Source organism: Dermochelys coriacea, chromosome 12 (genome assembly GCF_009764565.3).
Source record: "Dermochelys coriacea isolate rDerCor1 chromosome 12, rDerCor1.pri.v4, whole genome shotgun sequence".
NCBI lineage: Eukaryota > Metazoa > Chordata > Testudines > Dermochelyidae > Dermochelys > Dermochelys coriacea.
In genome coordinates this window covers 2399889-2418200 of record NC_050079.1, presented here as the reverse complement: position 1 = coordinate 2418200, position 18312 = coordinate 2399889, and the positions used below count along the sequence as shown (strand labels likewise).

Here is an 18312-nt window from a genome sequence, read left to right as displayed (position 1 = left end):
TTATATACATTCTCCTACCCACGATTGTATCCTTTCTTACTTTGTCTTCTTTCCTCTCAATGCTAAAATCTGGCGTGGAGATTTCCTGGACATCTCCCAACCGTCTCCCCCTAATTCCTAGTTTAAAGCTCTCTTTATCAGTTGTGCCAGCCTTGATCCTAGAAGTCTATTTGCTTCCCTACTCAGATGAAGACCATCCCGAGAGAACTGTCCTCTGTCCGTGAATGCCTCCCAGTGGCCATACATCCCAAAGCCCTCCTTATAGCACCACTGCCTAAGCCATCTGTTGACAGTCATAATCTTGTCACACCTTTGTTGCCCTTCTCTAGGAACAGGAAGGATCCCACTAAAGATCACCTGAGCCTCAATTTCCTTAAGCGTCTTCCCCAGCCTAGCATAGTCTCCCTTAATACTTTCCAGCGAGAATCTAGCTGTATCATTTGTTCCCACATGAAGGATAATTAGGGGATTCTTTCCTGCTCCCTTTAGGATCCTTTTCAACCTCAGGCCTACATCCCATATCTTAGCACCCGGAAGACAGCACACCCTTCCATTCTCTGGATCAGCTCTAGTTACAGGCCTGTCTATTCTTTTCAATAAAGAGTCCCCGATCACATAGACCTGCCTTTTCCTGGTGATGATGCTATTCTCCAGTCTCTCCCCTGTTCCCTCTGGCTGCAAGTTCTTTCCATTCCTATTTTCCCTTATAATCCTCTTCAACCCATCCTGTATCCTCCTGGGGCTCATATTTGGTGTAGTCTCCCTTGACTCTTCCGCTTTTCCTATAGGACTAGCCTCTCTTCTCTTCTTCCTTACCCTTCCACCTTCAACAAGTACCTGATGAGCCCCTTCTTCATTTTCCAACTCTGCAAACCTATTCCTAAGCTCTATTTCTCCTTCACTAGCCCGTCTTTTCCTCTGCCTGGTTCTTTTAGTCACATGCTTCCACTGACCACTTTCCTCACCCAGTCTCCCCTCAAAATTCCCCAGCCCTGCTTCCATCCGTGAGTCTGAGCTTTTCCCTTCGATACCTCCTATCTTTGCTCCATAATCTGCTCAAACCCCTTCCTAAACTCAACGAGACTTTCCACCTGCATCTCCAAACCTCGGATCTTTTCCTCCATCAGCTCTATCAGACGGCATTTCATGCAGAAAAAACTCTTACCGGTTCCCCCCTCCAGGATCATGTACATACCACAGCTTCCACATCCAGTCATCCTCAATGTGTCTTCCACTACAGGAGTCACTCCCACAGCTGCCTCTGTATCTGTCATCGCCTTCCCACCTAAATCCTGTTAATCTGGGAAACACAAGTCACACCAAAAGACCCCCCCCCAGCAAAAGCAAACCCCAAACAAGCACCACAATACAAACGCCCCTTACAAACTCCCACTCAAACTCCCCTGTTTAGAGCTCTGTTTGCTAGCTCCTGTGCCACTGCCTGACTGGCTGGCTACCTTTATAGGACCTCTAGTCAGAAGCCCCACCTCCCTAATCAAGGCTCAGCTGCTCTCCCAGCACAAAGCCCCTATACACACACAAAGTTAACAAGAAGGTGTGAATATCTGCAGGGAGAAATTAGTTTTTGTACTAATCCATCCACTCCCAGTCTTTATTCAGGCCTAATTAGATAGTGTCCAGTTCGCAAATTAATTCCAGTTCTGCAGTTTCTCGTTGGAGTCTCTTTTTGAAGTTTTGTTGTTGAAGAATTGCCACTTTTAAGTCTGTTATTGAGTGTCCAGGGAGATTGAAGTGTTCTCCTACTGGTTTTTGAATGTTATAATTCTTTGATTTCAGATTTGTGTCCATTTATTCTTTTGCATAGAGACTGTCCGGTTTGGCCAATGTACATGGCAGAGAGGCATTCCTGGCACATGATGGCATATATCACATTGGTAGATGTGCAGGTGAACGAGCCCCTGATGGTGTAGCTGATGTGGTTAGGTCCAATGATGGTGTCCCTTGAATAGATATGTGGACAGAGTTGGCATTGGGGTTTGTTGCAGGGTTTGGTTCCTGGATTAGTGTTTTTGTTGTGTGGTGTGTAGTTGCTGGTGCATATTTGCTTCAGGTTGGGGGGCTGTCTGTAAGTGAGGACAGGCCTGTCTCCCAAGGTCTGTGAGAGTGAGGGATTGTCCTTTTAGGATAGGTTATAGATCCTTGATGATGAGCTGGAGAGGTTTTATTTGGGGGCTGAAGGTGATGGCTAGTGGCGTTCTGTTACTTTCTTTGTTGGGCCTGTCTTGTAGTAGGTGACTTCTGGGTACCGTTCTAGCTCTGTCAATCTGTGTCTTCACTTCACCAGGTGGGTATTGTAGTTTTAAGAACACTTGATAGAGATCCTGTAGGTGTTTTGTCTCTGTCTGGGGAATTGGAGCAAATGCGTTGTATCTTAGAGCTTGGTTGTAGACAATGGATCGTGTAATGTGGTGTGGATGAAAGCTGGAGGCATGTAGGTAGGCATAGTGGTTAGTAGGTTTCCGGTATAGGGCGGTGTTTATGTGACCATCGCTTATTTGCACTGTAGTGTCTAGAAAGTGGATCTCTTATGTGGACTGGTCCAGGCTGAAGTTGATGGTCGGATGGAAATTGTTGAAATCATGGTGGAATTCCTCAAGGGCTTCTTTTCCATGGGTCCAGATGATGAAGATGTCATCAATGTAGCGCAAGTAGAGTAGGGGCATTAGGAGACGAGAGCTGAGGAAGCGTTGTTCTAAGTCAGCCATAAAAATGTTGGCATACTGTGGGGCCATGCGGGTACCCATCGCAGTGCCGCTGATTTGAAGGTATACATTGTCCCCAAATGTGAAATAGTTATGGGTGAGGACAAAGTCACAAAGTTCAGCCACCAGGTTAGCCGTGACAGTATCAGGGATACTGTTCCTGACGGCTTGTAGCCCATCTGTGTGTGGAGTGTTGGTGTAGAGGGCTTCTACATCCATAGTGGCTAGGATGGTGTTTTTAGGAAGATCACCAATGGACTGTAGTTTCCTCAGGAAGTCAGTGGTGTCTCGAAGAGAGCTAGGAGTGCTGGTAGTGTAGGGCCTGAGGAGAGAGTCTACATAGCCAGACAATCTTGCTGTCAGGGTGCCAATGCCTGAGATGATGGGGTGTCCAGGATTTCCAGGTTTATGGATCTTGGGTAGCAGATAGAATACCCCAGGTCGGGGTTTTAGGGGTGTGTCTGTGTAGATTTGTTCCTGTGCTTCTTCAGGGAGTTTCTTGAGCAGATGGTGTAGTTTCTTTTGGAAACCCTCAGTGGGATCAGAGGGTAATGTCCTGTAGAATGTGGTGTCAGAGAATTGCCTAGTAGCCTCTCAGTCGTATTCCGACCTATTCATGATGACCACAGCACCTCCTTTGTCAGCCGTTTTGATTATGATGTCAGAGTTGTTTCTGAGGTTGTGGCTCGTGTTTTGTTCTGCATGGCTGAGGTTATGGGGCAAGTGATGCTGCTTTTTCACTATTTCAGCCCATGCACGTCGGCGGAAGCACTCTAGGTAGAAGTCCAGTCTGTTGTTTCAACCTTCAGGAGGAGTCCACCCAGAATCCTTCTTTTTGTAGCATTGGTAGGAAGGTCTCTGTGGGTTAGTATGCTGTTCAGTGGTGTGTTGGAAATATTCCTTGAGTTGGAAACGTTGAAAGTAGGATTTTATGTCACTGCAGAACTGTATCATGTTCATGGGGGTGGTGCGGCAGAAGGAGAGGCCCCGAGATAGGACCATCATAGGACCTAACCACATCAGCCACACCATCAGGGGTGTGATTACATTGGCCTCATTAGCACTACAAAATTGATTTCTACCCCTTCTTGTTAACTGTTGAGAATAGCCCACTTCCAACTTAATTGAATTGGCTCATTAGCACTGACCCCCCACACTTGGTAAGGCAGCTCCTATCTTTTCAATAAATGCTGTGTATTTATACCTCTCTACTGTATTTTCCACTCCATGCATCTGCTGTAGTGGGTTTTAGCCCACGAAAGCTTATGCCCAAATAAATTTGTTAGTCTCTAAGGTGCCACAAGGACTCCTCGTTGTATAAACTTCTCCATCATTCTTAATAGCCTCATTAAGTTCTTCTAAAATTGGCTTTGACAGTGACTGGCTTATAGGGCTTTCTGCACGTTGTTGCAGTCCAGAGGCATGGTATTTTGCAGCCTTTTCATATAGGTTGTCAGTATTGGCTTAGCTGATCAGTCTGGCAAACCAAGTTCCTCCACTTTTACTATATAAATCCATGATGCGCCTTGAATACTGCAGGCAGTTCTGGTCACCCCATCTCAAAAAAGATATATTGGAATCAGAAAAGGTCCAGAGAAGGGCAACCGAAATGATGAGGAGAGATTAAAAAGACTGGGACTTTTCAGCTTGGAAAAGAGATGACTCAGGGGGGATATGAGAGAGGCTTATAACATCTTGACTGGCGTGGAGAAAATGACTAAGGACGTGTCATTTACCCCTTCACTCAGGGGTCACCCAATGAAATTAATAGGCAGCAAGTTTAAAACAAACACAAGGAAGTATTTCTTCACACAACGCACAGTCACCCATGGAACTTTTTGCCAGGGATGTTGTGAAGGCCAAAATTATACCAGGGTTCAAAAAAGAACTAGATAAGTTCATGGAGGTTAGGTCCATCAATGGCTATTAGCCAGGATGGGCAGGGATGCAACCCTATGCTCTGAGTGTCCCTAGCCTCTGTTTGCCAGAAACTGGGAGTGGACAACAGGGGATGGATCACTTGATGATTCCTTGTTCTGTTCATTCCCTCTGAAGCTCCTGGAATAGTCACTATCGGAAGACAGAATACTGAGCTTGTCAGGGTTCCTTCCCTACTCTGAACTCTAGGGTGCAGATGTGGGGACCCGCATGAAAGCCCTCTGAGCTTATATCAGCTTAGGTTAAAGCCTGGTACATTGCCACCACCAAGCGATTTAACAAAGAATCAGGGAAGAGACCACTTGGAGACGTCTTCCCCCAAAATATCGCCCCAAGCCTTACACACCCCCTTTCCTACAGAGGCTTGAGAATAATATCCTAAGCAATTGGTTACAAAATGATCAAAGACCCAAACCCCTGGATCTTGGAACAATGGAAAAATCAGTCAGGTTCTTAAAAGAAGGATTTTATTAAAAAAAAGAAAGGTAAAAATCATCTCTGTAAAATCAGGATGAAAAATACTTTACAGGGTATTCAGATTCAAAACACAGAGGATCCCCCTCTGGGCAAACCTTAAAGTTACAGAAAACAGGAATAAACCTCCCTCTTAACACAGGGAAAATTCACATAAACCAAAAGATAAACTAATCTGCCTTGCCTGGTTTACCTCTACTGGTTGCAATATTGGAGACTTGGCTTAGGATAGGTTGGAGAAGATGGATTTCTGTCTGGCTTCTCTCAGTCCCAAGAGAGAACAACCACGTAAACAAAGAGCACAAACGAAAGCCTTCCCCCCCCCACAAGATTTGAAAGTATCTTGTCCCCTTATTGGTCCTTTGGGTCAGGTGCCAGACAGGTTAGCTGAGCTTCTTAACCCTTCACAGGTAACAGGATGTTGCCTCTGGCCAGGAGGGATTTTCTAGCACTGTATACAGAAAGGTGGTTACCCTTCCCTTTATATTTATGACAGAGCTAGCTGGACCATTGGTCTGACCCAATATGGCTGTTCTTACATAAAAAATAAGTATAATAATAAAAAAGTTTAGTACAGAAACTCCCCATATAATGACCTCTTGAGACAGTGATGACGTGAGATAACCTTGGCAAATAATGCATTTTAAAAATCTTGGCCTACTAGGAAATATATATTTATATACGTTTCCCAGTCACAAATCTAGCATTCTGGAGTGCAGTTACTATAACATAGTCCAATTCTCTGGCCAGCTCCAGAGATTTCCCTAGACGCCCCCCCCAGAGGGGGTGTACACCTCCCCTGAATTTTCCCAACACCCTCCCTCCAGTTACTTGCAGTATTGCCAATTTAGTCATTGGTTGAAAATTTGAATTGAAATTGAAACATTAATACACACTTTAAAAGCATATAAAGTGTATGAGAAAATACTTGTACCTGAGAAAGCATGAAAAGTCTGAACAAAGACTAGCTTCCTCATACAGCTGTTCTTTATGTCAATGGTGGCACATTTGTTTCGGCTATATTGGCCTATGTAATAATTTCAAATTATTATTTATAAGCAAGGTCTGACTGAGCTCTCTTCTGAGGGCTAGTGATGAGCCAGGGGTGAGTGGAGAGGCTTCAGGACCAGACTGTATTTACACAAACTCACCTACTCTGCCTAGGTATCCAGCAGACAGAGCCATGCTGCCCAAGGGATCAATTCTGGCTGGTGTTGGGTTACAAATCACTTAAGTATTAAATGTGGGGGGTCATGAAATGTTCTCCGTACTGTATGAGTAAAGGGCAGCAGAACTGTACTTAGCCTGCCTGGATGCGGGGATCTCCCTCAGTGCTTAATTTGTGCTCGGGCTTGCCAGGGATGAGCCCCGGCATCTCTAAATAGATGGGTCAAGCCCAGGTCCAAAGCCCTTGGAAGGTTTAAGTGCCGCTTTGTAGATAAAGCAAACAGAAGCAGGAAGGAGGCGGGAGATGAAAGCATCTTCCCTAAGCTCTGCTAGTTGATTGAGTGCAAAAATACAAGTTTTCTGAACTATTTTCTTGAGAAACCTCAGCATGGACTGTTGGCTCCAGCAAGTGGAATACCAGGTGCCAATGCATGGCTTGAGCCGTGTACTAAGGACATCTCTATCCATCTTCCCTGCAGGGGCAGAGCTCAGCCTAACTGCTAGGGAAGCTTGTCTGAGGAGAATGAGGTTCTTCGGCTGGGCACCGGCAGCTACTGGCCTGCTCAGTTGGGAGATGCTGGCCAGAGCATGCCCCTCACCTGTCCCTTTAGTAGCAGTGTTCAGTCATTCGGTCTGCCCATGTGACTTCTGGAAGGATGGGCCGAGGACACAAGGCTGCCCTCCATCGAGGAAGGGCCACAGAGCCTAGAAAACCAGCTGATTCTGTGGGACAAGGAAGGCTCAGATGGGAACAGGAGTGGCAGGAGTGTCAAAGGTTTAAAACAAAGGAACCAGAGGGGCTCACTGGGCAGAGAACCCTGGATGCCACTGCTGCTTGGTGAAAGAGGCCATGCGGTCTGTGGATGCTGCCCAGAGCACTCTGCCTGGATGCATGAGATATCCTGGGCATGGAAGTAGACCTCCCAGTTGCATAGCATCTCCCCAGCGAGTTCCTCATCTGGGGCTGGTGGGTGGCCATCTTGGCCAGTGCCAGGAGGAGATTAAGGCATTCCCCTGACTTTGTATGGGCACGGACAGGGACTGTGGAGAGGACTAGGTGTGGGGGAAAGTTCAGCCAGAAGCTCAGTGGGAGGAGCTGGAAGATGGGGCTGCATCCAGCTAGCCATGCCCCAGGGGCTGCTCCCCACAGAAGAGGCACGTATCAGAGGTGTCTGTGAACTGCCCCAGACACGTGCCCATGCTCACATCTCTGTGCAGGAGCCACCAACTAATATCGCCGTGGGACCGGAGGTGAATCAGGGCTGTCCCATGAGGTGCCTCACTCTTCAGGAGTGGTAGAACGTTCCACCGCTTGTGGTCAGGGAAGTGAGGGTGAGGCAATGCGCAGTATAGAGCACTGAGAGATGGTCTCTAGGCACAGCTTGGAAATGGGTGGGCTACTCGGCAGGAATGCCAGGGGCCTCACAGGACAGCAGCCCAGGGATGGTTTCTGGAGGGCCGGGGATGTGGGTAGGAGCACCTTCTGGTAGGGCCCACTTGAGATATACCAGAAGGGAGGGAGGCTGAGAGGAGCCAGGGAACAAATCTGCATTTTTCTGCCAATGTGGCTCAGCCTTGCCCTGGGGGAACCTTTACCTCAAAGGCCAGGAGGGGAGTTGGACATGCATGATCCATTCTACACGTAGCTTCTTCCCAGCCCAAGTGTTTCCATGCTGCTTGTGCAGACCTCAGTAGCAATGCAAAGCTGCAGGAGCAGCCCTGGGTGGAAAGCCTAGCAGGTCGACATCCTGCTTGAGACCGTGTGGTCAGGGGCAGTATTGCTTCCCTACCAGTGCAAGCGTTCTGAGCTGGGAGACATCCCTGGCATGCGTGGAGAGCCAGGCTCCCCGGCTGTTTTGCTCCTTGGCCTTGTGCTGGGACTGGCCTAAGCCTGGGTGGGAGCAGTGGGTGCTGATTGCTGGGGACGGTTGCTGCCAAGCGATGCCAGAGCACAGAGCGGTCGCTAATTCGCTGGCACTGCTGCCCCGGGCTGGAGATGAACTGGCCACCTGGTGTCAAAGCCCCTGGTTTGTCATCAGCTCCATGACCCACCCAAGCCCCTTTCACTGGCCCCACTTGGGGCGGAGCAGCCAAAGGCCGGGGGGAGAGGGGGGCTAAGCCACTAGCTGCTATTTTGTGGCTGGACTGCTTCTGGATTCCAGCCGTCAGCGCCTGGCCTTTCGGGGGGTCTTTATGCTGAAACCCCTGCTGACCCAACCCAATGTGTGCCCCTGTCCTAGCCAGCCTGTTCTTGTGGGAGGGTAAATTACCTACCGTCTGGGGGGGTTCCCCCAGGAGGGAGAGGGGCAGGAACATGTCATGGGGTAGGGCAGGTGAGGAGAAGCAGTGTTTGCGCTAGCGCTGCTGGAGAGCCCTGCTGGGCAGTGCCCAGGATGCCAAAAGCCATTCGCCTTCCAATGTCAGGGGCTCTCTGAGCCATGTGTTTCCCCTGTTGTCGGGTGATTAGCCTAGCCCAGCTGGCACGGTAGGAGCTGCATTGGCAGCGATGCTAAGAGAAGCTGTGGCTGGGGCAGCCTTCACCTGTCGCTCTCCCGTTCCTTCCTAGCGGTGTCTGCCTGGCAAGTCCTCCCCAGCCACTCCTTCCTGCCCCGGCTCCTGTCAGCTCTCCGCTGCACACTGAGCTCACGCCTCCGCCAAGCTGCAGCTGGACAGTTTGGCTGGGGCGGGGGGGAAGAGACGTGAGCTCTGGCGTTCCCAGAAAGCCTCTCTTTGCTGTTGATGGATGGACTTCTCTGCACCCAAAGCCTTCTTGCCTCACTTTCCAAGGCCCTGCAGCTCAAGGTCTGTCCATCCATCTGGGAAGGGCTGGACCAGGCTCCATTCACCCCTGTTTCTTGAGGGAGTCCCCTGCCTGCCTCCACTCACTGAAGAGAAAGGGTCTGAGGCTCAGTCCCAGCTCCACCACTGGGATCTCATATCATCATGGGAGGGGAGGCTAAAGGATCTGCCCGACAGGCCAGTCCAGGCCAGTCGGTGTGGAGAGCTGTGCAGCTGAGTTGAGCTACTGTCCCTTACCAGTGTAGATGCTCGGCTCCATGAAGATCTTGGCTTCTCATGTCCAGCTATTTGAAGCCATTGGCTGTGTACATCCCATTCCGTAGGCAGCCGTCCCTGCTCTGAGTCCCAGCGCAGCCAGATTTATCTGTGTCCCAGCAATAGGGCTGGCTCCGATACTTTTATTTTTAGGTAGCAATTTTTACTTTCTAAACCAAATGCACTCCACCATTGCAAGAGCCTTAGCGCAGACGCACTCTGCAGGCCAAAGGCACGTTGGGACCTGTCTGCACTGCACTGGTCACCGCAGCACAAGCAAACAGAGCAGACTGTGTCCCTTGCACATGCACAGAAATGACTGAGTGCTAAGATGTGGGTCCATCAGCCAGATTCCACACCACTGACTGCAATGTAGCCACTCCCGATTTTACCCCACTGCTCAGAGACCGGAGCCTGGCCCTCGAGCTCAAGCTCCTGGGGCCAAATTTCTCTCTGGTGTCACTCCATGGGCGTCAGCGGAGTGACACTGGGGAGGAATGTGACCACTCCTGTTTATTATTGCAGTATAAAGTTACCCTTTAAAGCTTAGCCAGCTCCGTCGGCGCTGCATAGCATCCTGGAACATTGATCGGTCCCAGGGCCTGCAATATGCCAGCAAGCTATTGTGCTGGCTCTCAGCAGACGCGCTCCCAGCTGACAGGCCTGTGTCCTCCTGGGGGTGCGCCAAACAGTTTCTCTTTGTTTTCTGTTCCCCCATCAGAAGGCTTAAATCAAACATCTTTCTTGGCAGAGGATCTGGATCAGCAGAGTCTCTCCAGGCCTCAGTCCTGGACTCAGATAGGGGCAGAAACAAACAATTAAAAGATAGGGTTGGAGAGGAGTGGGCAGAGTGACCTGGCTGCTTCTTCTGGATCTCAGTACGGGTCACTGTCTCCTTTATTCCCTCAGGAGAACAGGCCAGGGACTTTGACCTCCTCAGAATCCAGCCGGGGAATGTTTCAAGGTAACAAACTGCTGTCAGAGAGGGAGCGCTGCACTCACTCCGCATGGCTGGGGGAGGCACTGGGAGCCATGGAGAACCAATAGCAAAGAAGCACTCCAAGAGACTGTCCTCGGAAGCTGTTCTAGGTGGGCACAAGAATCCAGGTGACCTGACAAGCAGATGGGGTTTCTGTTGATGGGGTCTGACTTACTGCTAGCACTGGTTTCATTAGCTCATACATCAGCTGTGAAAGCCTGGCACCAGATTTCTGTGCCAGCAGGACTGGATTCTGGGAGCCAGCTGGCATCTCAGCCACTTCTTCTTAACATGTGGCTTGCAGGAATATTCTTTGCTGGCTTGGACTTTCATCCCTGCCAATCAAATCCAGGAGACCTATTTGATGCATTTGGTGTCGCTGGAGTGTCTTCCATTAATCTGAGTGGGAATCTCCATGCTAGCCTTCAATTTACAGTCTGCTGGAGAGCCCTGCAGCCATCGGCAATCTTGGGGACTTCAGAACCTTAGATGAACTGGTCTACAGCTTCCTAGGCCAGGGCCTGCTACCTCTGATCAAAGAGGAATATGCTCTTCAAGGGCAGGAAGAGCCCCGGATGCCCTGCCTACAGAGCTGGATAATCTGGATTCTTGTTTCTCTTTGGTTAGAGCCTTGTTAAAAGGGATTGGAAGTAGAGAAAGCTTCCTGACTGAGAAAAAGGGCAGCTCCAGCTCTGACCCCCTTGTGCTTCTGCCAACATCTCTGGGAAAGATGGAAAAGGAACGAGATCGGGTTGGCGCTTTGCATCTGTAACTATTATAATTGCCCCACAGCAGGAAGAGTCTTCTGGGAGGAAGAAGCTGCCTTGCTTGTGTGGCTGTATGTGCCTTCCCCCTAAACGCTGGCTGTATCTCAAGGCAGCGATACAGGAGGAGCATGTGACTCATCCTGCCACATGCCCCAGCAGGAGGGAATGATAATTATCCCTGCACACACAGCGTGGGCTCCTGAAAGCTGCAGCACGTGATGGGGATGGGGCGGAGCCCTCCTTCTCTGGAGGCCGACAGACTGCGTGCTTGTGCTGGAGGCGTGCGAGTGGGTGCACACCTTGTCTGGCGCTGCTGCACGCCTGCAATTGGCGCTGCTCACACTCCTCCCTGAAAGTCACTGGAGAGTCACATTGTGGAATTAACACCGGGACCAGTGCAGTGGGGCTCCTGACTTGTGATCATGTGGCCTCAGGCACATCACTTCACTTCCTGCCCATATTGGCCTTGCTGTCAAATGGCCGGTCTGCCAAGGCTCAATCAGTTTCTGCTTGTAGGCGCGTAGCCTGACTTGGTTGGGTGGAATTAACACGCATTCTCCAGGGATAGCTCAGTGGTTTGAGCATTGGCCTGCTAAACCCAGGGTTGTGAGTTCAATCCTTGAGGGGGCCATTTAGGGAACTGGGGCAAAAATTGGGGATTGGTCCTGCTTTGAGCAGAGGATGACCTCTTGAGGTCCCTTCCAACCCTGATATTCTATGATTCTATGAATTGCAAGGAGGACACTGCATGGAATAGGGCTGCCACATAGCTGGGCTCCTGGGGGTTTAGGGGCCCTCTGGGGCTCATGACCATGGACCCTAGTGAGTTCAGCACAGAGTCTGTCTTAAGAGTGATCAGGGAAGGACCCCAGTCTGTGAACCAGAGTCAGAACGGGACCCTGGCAGGGTGAGTGGAGGAAATGAGGCCATGGCCCCAGCTGCCCTGGGCCCAGTGAGTTAGCAGGGAGCCCTGTTTCTTTCCACCTTGAGTTCTCCTTTCTTTGTTTTATCACCCGCCCTTCCCCTGCCTGCTGTCTGGGGGCAGCGGCCAACCATGGCCAGCAGGCAGGGTGGGGTAGGCAGATGCCAGAGTGGAAACATTACATGGCAGTGGCAGAGCTAGGAGTGGAAAGTTGGCTGGGCTCCAACTTATGATGGATAAGCAATGCCCAAAGGTCTAATGTGACATCAAATAATTGATATTGCATGTTATGTATTATTGCATCATGTATTTGAATGCCAGGGTCAGGAGTAACGGGGTAGCTGGGTGCAGAGAAGGGACCTGTGTGCAGGGAACTGGGGTCGGGGAGAGGGGTGATCCCTGAAGCCCCATGGGCAGGCATGATTTGAGCCAAGTCAGGGGCAGGCAGTCAGCCAGGAGAAGTTTGTAGCGCTGGGCAGAGGCCATGGTGTTCCGCACATCGGCCAAGAGCCACCCGCTCTTCCTTATCCACAGCCATTCAGACATTGGCTTCTTGCCCGAGCCTCCAATTTGGGCCCACCCATGGCTACGCCCCTGTGGTCCGGACTAGCCCTTTCCCCTGTGGGTGTTAACCCTCTTGGGAGTGGGAGGCTCTGGGACTCCTGCCTGGCCTCTGATGCATCAACCAATCCTGCTTCCCGGGGCAAAGTTTAACCCCTTCAGTATCTGGTAGCTCAACTATTCTCCTAATGAGGGGCTATCCAGAAATCCATAGGAGAGGCCTTTGCCATGCTGCTATGCCAGAGGGTAACGGGCTTGCCACCCAATGGCTCGGTCCTGAGTACTCACAGGGGCTCTTCATGCAGAATTGCCCCCGGCACACAGAGGTATGAAGGGTGCTGATAGCTACCCAGAGCTTCTTCGGACACAAGATCTGGCTCTGGGCAAGCAAAGGCACTGTCCTTCCCATGGCCTGCAGGTCCTGCTGGCCCTTGTGGGTTCCCATGGAAACAATCCAACAGGGTTTGCACCCTAGCTCTGAATTGGTGCCAAGGGCATTGTGCCAGGGAGAGAGGGCTATGTCTGGAGCGGGGTGGAGGGGAAGCTAGAGAGATTGGTGATCACTGCACACTGAGGACCAGTCTTCGGCGGTGGGAGCCCTGGAAACGAGGCACAGCAATGTGCTCCAGGTGAATATTTGTGCCCCATCGCTTAGCTCTGAAGGAGTCATATCCAGCACATTAGAGAGACTGGCCAGTGTGCTGGCACTGCGAGTGGCACAGATGCTGTCTGGTTTTTGGTCCTGCTTGGAGCATAGAATCATAGAATCATAGAATATCAGGGTTGGAAGGGACCCCAGAAGGTCATCTAGTCCAACCCCCTGCTCAAAGCAGGACCAAGTCCCAGTTAAATCATCCTAGCCAGGGCTTTGTCAAGCCTGACCTTAAAAACCTCTAAGGAAGGAGATTCTACCACCTCCCTAGGTAACGCATTCCAGTGTTTCACCACCCTCTTAGTGAAAAAGTTTTTCCTAATATCCAATCTAAACCTCCCCCATTGCAACTTGAGACCATTACTCCTCGTTCTGTCATCTGCTACCATTGAGAACAGTCTAGAGCCATCCTCTTTGAAACCCCCTTTCAGGTAGTTGAAAGCAGCTATCAAATCCCCCCTCATTCTTCTCTTCTGCAGACTAAACAATCCCAGCTCCCTCAGCCTCTCCTCGTAAGTCATGTGCTCTAGACCCCTAATCATTTTTGTTGCCCTTCGCTGTACTCTTTCCAATTTATCCACATCCTTCTTGTAGTGTGGGGCCCAAAACTGGACACAGTACTCCAGATGAGGCCTCACCAGTGTCGAATAGAGGGGAACGATCACGTCCCTCGATCTGCTCGCTATGCCCCTACTTATACATCCCAAAATGCCATTGGCCTTCTTGGCAACAAGGGCACACTGCTGACTCATATCCAGCTTCTCGTCCACTGTCACCCCTAGGTCCTTTTCCGCAGAACTGCTGCCGAGCCATTCGGTCCCTATTCTGTAGCGGTGCATTGGATTCTTCCATCCTAAGTGCAGGACCCTGCACTTATCCTTATTGAACCTCATTAGATTTCTTTTGGCCCAATCTTCCAATTTGTCTAGGAATCATGTCATCAATTTGTCTAGGAATTTGTCTAGGCATCATGGTGGCACAGTGTTTGCTTCTGTGATCCTGGTGGGGCCAGCGTGGTTCTTTCCCAGATGGTGAGTGAGTGTGAATCCGACTATCATGCCCATTCTGCTCAGAAGCTGCTGAGCTTCGTCCTAGATCCTCACAGCTCTACTGATGTCAGTGGGAGGTAGGCGCCTACATGTTTTTGTGGATCTGGGCCTTAGTCCCTACTCAGCCACCTACCACCTTTGGGACAATCCTTAAACCCGGTAGTGGGCATGTCTGGGAGCTGGTGGGGCAGCGACTGGGCAGAAGGTGGCTGGGGCTCAGTCTCTCAGCAGGCAGGCTAATGAAATAATAATTTTGTCCGTTTCCTGAGAATGGGCCAGGGTGCTGATCACCCTTCCCAGCTCATTTTCCAACATCTCCCTTCTGCTGTGAGGCCCAGGGTCCCAATGCACTGCCTCTCTCCTTATGCAACGGAGCCAGCTGCAACCCTATGGTCTAACCCAGGGCCCTGTATGGTGCGCTGCACTGTAGCATAGTGACCAAGAGAGGAAGATCCAGTGGGTGAGGTAATGTCGTTTATTGGACTAACTTCTGTTGGAGAGAGAGATAGGCTTCAAGCCCCACAGAGCTTTTCATCCACTGTGGCTACACTGCATGCAAGAGAGGAGGCAGCAGCCAGCACAGCAACCCTTGAGGCAGGAAGGACTGGGAGGGAGATCACTGGGGCAGCACCATCCAGGCTGAAGGGAGGACACTGAGTTGAGGCAGTTTAAGACCCTTTAAAATAGCGAGATTAAGATCTGCTTGCACAGCCATTGCAAACCTCCCAGCACTTTCTGCCCAAATAGGGTTTGCCTCAGGGCCCCTGGGCGAGTCCCTCTTCCTCTCCCTCTGCTGTGTTGTGTGCAGTGTCTTTCTGCCCTGGAGGTGGCTGCATTTCAGTGCTGATGTATGCAGACAGCTTGCAAAGTGCATAGGGATGCAAGGTGCTGTCTGTGGTTTGAGCATTGACCTGCTAAACCCAGGATCATGAGCTTAATCCTTGAGGGGGCCATTTAGGGATCTGGGGCAAAAATTGGGGATTGGTCCTGCTTTGAGCAGGGGGTTGGACTAGATGACCTCCTGAGGTCCCTGCCAGCCCTGATATTCTATGATTCTATGTTCATATTGGAAGCAATGCTGCACTGAAGCCTCCTTTGTAGAACTTGTCCCTTCCCACTCAGGAGCCCTCGTGTTGGTCGGAGAATATGCACTTTGTTGTTACTGTATCTAGCTCCTGTTCTGATCAGCAAAAATCACTGCAGACAAGCAGCATACACAGTGACCTGATGAGTTCCATTGTAGGGACATTGTACAAATCCCAGGGTTCTGGGAGAGCAGGTACTTTGGGTTTGTTCAGTTCCTGACAGTAAGGCAGCAATGAAGGAAGGGGTAGGGCATGGCTCATTGCACTTACACCTGATGGCATTTCAAGGATAGGATTTCTGGGCGGGGGAGACTGAGACCTGGTCTACACTACAGAGTTAGGTCGATGTAAGGTAACTTTTGCTCCTGCCCCTGTAAGTCGCCCACTACACCAAGGTCAAAACTCCTCCTTTGCGAGAGGCGTAATGCTCAGGTCGGTGTAGTTAGGGCAGCAGTGTCTGTGCAGACACTGCGTTACTTACAGCGCCTGTTGGCTGCTCCCAGGGCTGACAGCCAGAGCTGTGAGTCCCATGCATGGGTGACAGCTCGGAGGGCTCCAGCTGTCAATGCCTACCCAGTTAAATTGTTGGAAGCACTCCTGGTGAGGACGTGCACCACCGACAGATGGGGTGTCGTGTGGACATGAACCGCCGCAGTAATGCCTCCGGTTGCTGTATGTTGATTTAACTTAGGTTGATTTAATTTTGTAGTGTAGACTTGCCCCGAGTGATTCCCAGTTTCCATTCTGCTTTACAAGCCAGCAGCCCCGTCCATCACCACTCCTCCTCCACTGCTCCTCTCTGGCTGTGGAACGTACCGCTCTCTGTCCCTGAGCCGGGGCGAGTTTCTGACGGGCCTTGGGCTAGAACCCACTCACCCAGGGCTGCCTGGCCAGGAGAGAAGACCCACAGAGGGTGGGGGAGCTGGGTGTTCTGTCCAGGGAAGTTAAGCCCGGGGCCTGACACAGGGAGCCATTCATAGAAGGTGTGGCTTCCACTGGAAGGGGTATGGGAGCACTGATTTCAATGCACTCTGAATGATTTCTCTCTCCAGTGTGCCCAGCTGCTTCGTAAGGTCTCATCCCTGGCCCTGCCCACCTCTTCAGTCTGGGCTGCGTTAGCTCTGCCATGCAACCAGTCTTCCTGGCAAGGCAGGGGCATCTTCTCTTGCCTGCGCTGCCCACTGCGTGCGTGTACTTGACCCAGAGCGCAGAGCCCTGAGTCGATGGGTCAGATCCGTAGAGCGGCACGCACACGTCTGTCCGTCCTCACTATAGTTTGACCTCTCCTGTCAATCAAAATGAAATATTGCAATTCCTCCTGCTGATGGGTGCTGGCCTTTCAGGCTGTGGGGGGGCGGGGAGCCGGCAGGGTGATGGAACATGGAAATCAGACAGCAGTAGATGTAATAACAACAAATTGAACTGTTAGAGGCCAGTTCTATAAATAGTGGCTAGAGCAGAGATGAGGTATATTTATCCCTCATAAGGGAAAACCTCCATAACTCACTCTTGGCTCTGGCCCTTGCCAGTCACAGGTTTGCAGGCCTGGCTGGGGTGGGAGTGGGTTGGACTGGCTGCAATGTGGTAGTTTGGGTTTCAGATACACCAGCTATATTCAGATCAGATCCCAGATCCCACTCAGACGCCAGGAAAGACAGAGCTAGGGCGTCCACTCACTCCGTTACCCACCCCCCGACTCCAGGCCCATGTTGGCACTGGAATGGCTGCTTTCCTTTGTGGTGGGGGCGGGGGGTTTTAGCACCGGTGTGCCTGCTCCCAGGTTATGCAGTGATAAGGGAGGGCAAGTCAACCCACCAGGCCCTTGGGCGTAGACCAGTTTAACTGCAGTAATGGGGCAGTTGGGTTTGATACAGTGGTAACTTGAACTCATTGGGTGCCGTGTTATCAAAGGTCTTGTGCAGGCGGTGATGAGCTGACCTCTGCCCACTGTGCAGGCATCAGGGTCTGAGTGACCCCTGCCCCACGGACACGCAGCGGCCCCACGGATCCTGTGAAGGACCCGGGCCCTGGCCCCTGCCCCACGGACACGCCGCGGCCCCACGGATCCTGTGGAGGACCCGGGCCCTGGCCCCTGCCCCACGGACACGCGGCGGCCCCACGGATCCTGTGAAGGAACTGGGCCCTGGCCCCTGCCCCACGGACACGCCGCGGCCCCACGGATCCTGTGGAGGACCCGGGCCCTGGCCCCTGCCCCACGGACACGCCGCGGCCCCACGGATCCTGTGGAGGACCCGGGCCCTGGCCCCTTGCCCCACGGACACGCCGCGGCCCCACGGATCCTGTGGAGGACCCGGGCCCTGGCCCCTGCCCCACGGACACGCCGCGGCCCCACGGATCCTGTGAAGGAACCGGGCCCTGGCCCCTGCCCCACGGACACGCCGCGGCCCCACGGATCCTGTGGAGGACCCGGGCCCTGGCCCCTGCCCCACGGATCCTGTGAAGGACCCGGCCCTGGCCCCTGCCCCACGGACACGCCGCGGCCCCACGGATCCTGTGGAGGACCCGGGCCCTGGCCCCTGCCCCACGGATCCTGTGAAGGACCCGGCCCTGGCCCCTGCCCCACGGACACGCCGCGGCCCCACGGATCCTGTGGAGGACCCGGGCCCTGGCCCCTGCCCCACGGATCCTGTGAAGGACCCGGCCCTGGCCCCTGCCCCACGGACACGCCGCGGCCCCACGGATCCTGTGGAGGACCCGGGCCCTGGCCCCTGCCCCACGGATCCTGTGAAGGACCCGGCCCTGGCCCCTGCCCCACGGACACGCCGCGGCCCAGCCCCCACGGAGCCTGGCCTAGGATCGCTGCGCCCCAGCGGGCGGGGCAGGAAGCGCAGATCCCCCGGACAGGCTGAGGGGCTGCGTGTGGGGCCGAGCCCAGCTCCGGTTCGCGGCCCGCTGCAGCCCGGGCCTCGCGTGGGCCGGG

The 18312-nt window shown here is 52.3% G+C and overlaps 1 protein-coding gene across 9 annotated transcripts in view; it reads left to right on the top strand.

Annotated features, from left to right (window-relative positions):
* The window catches only part of RIPOR1 (RHO family interacting cell polarization regulator 1), a 160197-nt gene that overhangs the window by 37082 nt on the left and 104803 nt on the right, over nucleotides 1-18312 (top strand). Inside the window, exon 1 of one of the 9 annotated variants that reach the window (XM_043495277.1) lies at nucleotides 10349-10445. The exons of the other annotated variants lie outside the window; for them this stretch is intronic. Within the exon in view, the coding sequence (XP_043351212.1) occupies nucleotides 10364-10445 (82 nt within the window). The 5' untranslated portion in view covers nucleotides 10349-10363. Of the gene's footprint in view, nucleotides 1-10348; nucleotides 10446-18312 lie in introns of those variants that run through there. 9 annotated transcript variants of the gene reach the window in all.